At 47.8% G+C, this 5,608-nt stretch overlaps 1 protein-coding gene across 1 annotated transcript in view; it reads left to right on the top strand.

The window, feature by feature from the left end:
• Positions 1 to 5,608, top strand: part of PRKCE (protein kinase C, epsilon) — a 362,682-nt gene that overhangs the window by 142,975 nt on the left and 214,099 nt on the right. The window contains exons 3-4 of the mRNA XM_011965747.1: positions 1,316 to 1,350; positions 2,687 to 2,772. Of these exons, the coding sequence (XP_011821137.1) occupies positions 1,316 to 1,350; positions 2,687 to 2,772 (121 nt within the window). The remainder of the gene's footprint in view (positions 1 to 1,315; positions 1,351 to 2,686; positions 2,773 to 5,608) is intronic.

Below are 5,608 nucleotides of genomic sequence, written 5' to 3' on the forward strand. Positions count from 1 at the left end.
AAAAATCTGGAAGGAGGAGAGGGGCAGGGATAAAGATGATCCATGACCAGCTCCATTCCACTAACAATACCAAGGCTCAGAAATGAAAATAAGACTGGCCTGATGTCCTCCAGCTAGGAAGTGTCAGAAGTATGATTCTACCCCTAGCAGTCTGACTTTTAACGTTTGTACTTTTCCTGACACCGCAGCAGCCTTTCCGGCAAGCTGTCTGAGCTCTTTGAAGCTGAGGTAGAGGTTGCCTTCATGAACCCTTGGATCCAGCCAGGGAGGGCGAGTGAGGCAGTATGAACCCAGCCAGGGACATCTGCACTGGGCTCTGAGGACCCCTTGGATTCCAGGTGTCCAGGAGTCACTTGTCTTATCCTTGCGATGTCACAAAGTCAATCATCCAGGTTGGCGTAGACATCTGAGATGATATAGCTCAGAGCAAGCCCAGCCCAACTGAGGCAGAATTAATGCCCCATTCCAGCCACAGATACTTCCAATTACCAGGGCAGACCCAGCTGTCTGACCTTTACTTGCTATATTTGGTCATGAACTGAGTGGCTGGTCTTACAGATTCAGGTCTCCTCTAAGCCCATGGGTGAAGGCCACTGAGCTCTAGGTTCCCTGGGGTGGAACTTGAATAACTTCTGGCTTCCACTGGGCTGGGAACTGCAGGGAGCTCCCTGACCAGCTGTAGTTAGTATATAAGGACAGGGGTAAGGCCAGGTTTGTGTGATTGTTCTGTGTCCATGCTGACTTTATGTCTTGCCCTGGGAATACCACTCTGGCCATGGAAGGAACCTCTAATGTTGGCCTTCACCTAGACAACCTCTTGAACCCCCAGTTCGGGGCACAGATTGGCTTAGAATCATTGGTGGTCTTTGGACTGCCCAGGGAAATCTACGAGCCAGCTGCAGCACTCTTCCACAGTTAGAGGGCCCACAGAGCATGTCCTGGTGCTGGGAGAAGAGGAATGTCCATTCTGTCCATGAGGAAAGGTATGCTTGACTGCTCAGTGCCTACCAAGAGCAAGCAGGGTCGTTTGTGACTTTCTAGAACATTGCTGACTGCACAAGAATGGCTCTCTGTGTACGAAATCAAGCTCTGACGCTGACCAAACCTTGCACCGTCCACAAGCACTGGAGCTGCCCTCTGTGGCCTTCTGGAAGGAGACATTTAAGGCACCTTGCAAGTGGGAGAGAAATTACCATATTCTGCATACTCCACGTACTTGGTGCAATGTGGGTGGTGGCCCGAATTGGGTGGTTTTTCTGTTTGTTTTTTGACCTGGTAAGATTTCACTTAAAAAAAAATTTATTCTTCTTTTCAGGGGTGTCATAGGAAAGCAGGGATACCAGTGTCAAGGTAAGAGGCATTTATGAACTAAATCTTCAGAGGCCCATGGTTAGATCCAGATCACTGGCACCCATAGGAGACAGGTGCTGGGTCTGATGACATTTGGAGGCTCTCCACAGCTTGCATGCTTATACTTCCTTATACTTCCTCTCCAAGAGGCAGGCCCCTGCTTTCTTTGTTCCCACTTAGCCATTACTTCTGCATATATGGGAATATATATGGGAGGTATCTTGCAGGTGCCACCCGTCTCCAGGTGTCCTTGTGGTCTCAGCAGGTCCCTGATCCACCCAGCCTTTGTGTCCCAGCTGGAGCAGGTGGCACTTTCATCTTTCTGAAAGAGACATACTGCTTCAGTTGGAGGCTCTTTGAAAGTCCCACTTTGTCCTGAACTGGTCTGTGTATTCTGCCAGCTCTCTCCCTCTCTCCCTCCCTAGAGAAGCTTCCTCGCCTGCTCGTTGTACTTGGTATCACTGAAAGGTCCTTGTCGAATCCCTTTTTTTGGGTCTCAGCTGTATGATCATTAGCCCTGAAAAATTTAAAGCTCACTTGAAGGTACTAAGATTATTCCTTTCCAGTTAACTGACTACAAATGCAAGATTAAGCTATACAAAATTGGAGGGTGGAAATGTGGCATGGTCATGTGGTGGTTTCACTGAGGTTAGAGCAGAGAGGTTTTTCTATCTCCTCACCCAGCACTGCTGAGTCTCACCCATGGGGTAGTGTCTGGTGGAAGTTGCTGTTCTTTGGGGTAACATGCACACAAACAGTTACTTACCTCTTCAGCCACCTACTGCCCACATTGCCCTATGACACTAACAACACAAATATAGGCCACTTCTTGTGGACGTATTAAAGTCGATGGGAATTTTAAAGTTTGGTATATCAGGACACAGTCAGATAAAAAAGCCTCAGAACCTCTGCACCGCCAGCTGCAGTTCCCCCTGTCGCATCAGCCACCCTGCATGGTCCCGAGTGGGGCGCGAGGCCACTACAACACCTCTAACAGGCAATGCTCCATGGGAGGGCGGGAAGGAAGTTTTTCCCTGACCTTGGCATATTGAAGTGAAAAGATTGATCAGTACTCCCTGAACTGGAGAAAACTGCTGATGTCCTTTGAATATAAATGTTACCTTGCTCTCTGGAGCATTTAGGAAACTCTGATGGCTCTGATAGCACAGTGTTTAGAAATAGCCGCATGAAAGACTTTCAGGAGGGTATTAAATTAAGACTCAGTGGCAGAAGGGGCCTGGCCCCCCTTGTCCATCCACCAAGCCCTGAATAGATCCTGGGAGGGATACTCCCTTCCCCGAGTATCGCTCAGTGTTCCTGTCTTTGCTATTTGCAGTTTGCACCTGTGTGGTCCACAAGCGGTGCCATGAGCTCATCATCACCAAGTGTGCTGGGTTAAAGAAGCAGGAGACCCCCGACCAGGTAAGTGTGACACAGAAATTCTGGGCTTCTTCACTGCCAGCGCCTCCCTTCACCGCCTCTTCTGTGGTTCCCAAGAAAACCTTCTCTGCCTGAGACCCTTCATTTCATTGTGTTGATAAAAAACAAAGGGAGCTGTCCGCAGTCTTCCGGTATGAGACACCATCCGCAGGATGAGCACAGGTCCAAGTCAGTTCTATCCCCTTGGATGTTATGCCAAGTACAGTGTGAGCCCAGCGCTCAAGCCCACAAGAAAAATATGAATTATTTTATTTCATCATCTCATCAGAACTAAAGTGGCTAACCGATGTATCACTAGCTCCTCACAGGTAATAAACAGTAATAGAAACACAAGCAGGAACCTTATGTTTAATGAGCTGATGGGGGAATGGTGTGGAATGAACAAGCCCAAGGAATACTTAGGAGGTGGCAATAACCACGGCAATAAAAATAGTCAACATTCACTGGGCACTTACCATGCCCTGATTGAAGTACTTTAACATATATTATTTAACCGCATAGTAAGCTTAATGAGGTAGATGTTATTATCTTCATTTTACAACAGAATAGAAGCACAGAGAGTAAAATTAACCTGCCCCAAATCACACAGCTAAGAGCCACATTCAAACCCAGGCAGTTTGTTCTAAAGCCTGAGCCCTTGACCACTGCACTATGTGTTGTCTCTTCATCTTAGAAACTAGCATCTGATTGCCTAGTTTGGTAGAGGTAAGGAAGCAGGAAAATGCAACAGTGAAGCTAGGTTCTCCTAACTGAGCAATGAGGAGAATGATAGTCCCACTGATAGATTAAAAAACCTTTTTGAGGAAGATGACAGTTGTGAATGTGGATGTAGGTATTATCAGAACACTTGATTTCAAAAGCATGCTCTTAATTCTAGGGGAAATAAATTCTGTGTAGTCATAGGCTATTATAATTGGGGGTTAGAGAGAAAGGCCCTGGGTAGGTTTATAATCAGCTGGTCCACAATTTGACTTCCAACGGGACTGACTTACAGAGACCTTCTGCCTGCTCCTTAATAATTCAGTCAAATAGCATCCTGGCATTTCAGGCATTTCCCATCTTCTCTCTTCTTCTGCTTTCATGCTGTCTCGGGAAAGCAGCAAAGGACAAGGCTTAGACTGAGCCTTCCATGTCCGTGAAGGGTAGTCTGAGCCCAGAGCACCAACGTTGTTTGCAGGGGCTCTCTTGTGATTAAAACTGCAAGCCAGTGCCTGCGCCTCCTGACTCCTGGTCTAGGATCATGACCCCAGTACATCATTGTTGTTTTCACAGGGAAATGAAAGAGATGGCTTGCTTGTTGTCTGCCTTATTTCCTTCCTATGGACATTCCATTGAGCATTTATTGGGTATGTCCTGTGTGACAGGCGCTATGCTGTGTCCCATGGAAGCAAAGAGGAGTACACTAATCGTTCCCTCAAGGATCTCAGTCTCATCACCTGCAGGTCTCTGACTCTGCAGGACTCTAAAGCTCATCTGCACTTTTTGGAGGGAAAGGTCCCATAGGAGTCTATGCCATGCACGTTAAAGCATTGAGATTTGAAATGTTCAGAACCCAGCTTGATCTGCGACCCAGTTCTTCTGACTGTCTTTCCTGGCATATTGAGCAGTGAGAAGAAGTCTCCAGTGAAGTGTGTTCCCAAACTTGGCATGTACCACCAGGGACAAATTGCCAGGGACTGAGAGAGGGAGGCTCTGGGTTTCTTAGCTTGGCAGAGTTGACTGCCAGTCCTGGCTCTCCCCGCCACCATCTTGTGCTTCCCAAGGCCAGTCTCCTTTAGTGTCAGCATATCTGGCCCCTCAGGGTCATGGGCGTGCCCTCTGCCGGGTTACTGAGCTGTTAGGGACAAAACTTTGAGTTCATTCTTTTGTGTAACCACCTTTAGTCTGATGCCTGTGCATACACACATCATACACGCCACAAACACGTGTAGCCCTAAACACCATGCTTTCAATGCCCTCCTTCCTATTAAAAGGTGCTCTGGTGATGGGCTTCTTGGGTGTTCTGCACCATGAACACTCTGGTCCACCCCCGTCTCATGTCTGTGTGTCTTTAGCAAGTGGTGGACTCACACCCTGCCTGTACTTCCAGGTGTGGTAACCAAACAATGCTGTATCTCCACTGGTGTCACCTTTTTCTTCTTGAATCTCACAATTCTTCCTGCCGTTTTCTTCCTCTCCATGTTCTCTCTGTGAATCTTACTCACCCCATTGTATCTGTGTCCTCCTCAGCAAGCACACGTGTGACATGTCCCCCTGCATGCATGCCATCTTTGTGTTGGCCTCTCGGTCGGTCTGATGCTGTGGCATGCTCTTGTGTGGGCTCCTTCATCCTCCTCCCTCTGTTCTCTGATACCTTAGAGTTTTAAGTGGTCCCAGCTGAGGGTCATGTAGCTCTTTCCACCCCCACACTGAATTTCTTGGCAACCTGGGACAACTTCCCCACTTTTTCACCTTAGTCTGTCATTCATACCCCTATGAGGTGATTCCTAAGAGACCAAGATTGTATTCTCAGTATAGGGCCACCATGCCTTCAGGGTTTGTGTAGGAATAGAGTGGGCACAGTAATCTCATACTTCCTTAGCAGTGAGAGAGACCATGGCAGAGGCAACAAGTCTACATTCACAAACAGGCACACCTAAGCTACGCATCTAAGGATGGGTGAGTACAGTTGTTTTCAGTAGAGCTGACATTCTTGTTCCCAGGCAAGACCCTAAGTGGTAGACCATCCATGTCAGTAGGGATCAGTGAAATCTTGGCCCAATGGAAGGATCAGCCATTCCTTGGAACTGGGTGCTAGGGAACTTATCTTCACGCTTGT

Source organism: Mandrillus leucophaeus, unplaced genomic scaffold, assembly GCF_000951045.1.
Source record: "Mandrillus leucophaeus isolate KB7577 unplaced genomic scaffold, Mleu.le_1.0 Scaffold736, whole genome shotgun sequence".
NCBI classification, from domain to species: Eukaryota; Metazoa; Chordata; class Mammalia; order Primates; family Cercopithecidae; genus Mandrillus; species Mandrillus leucophaeus.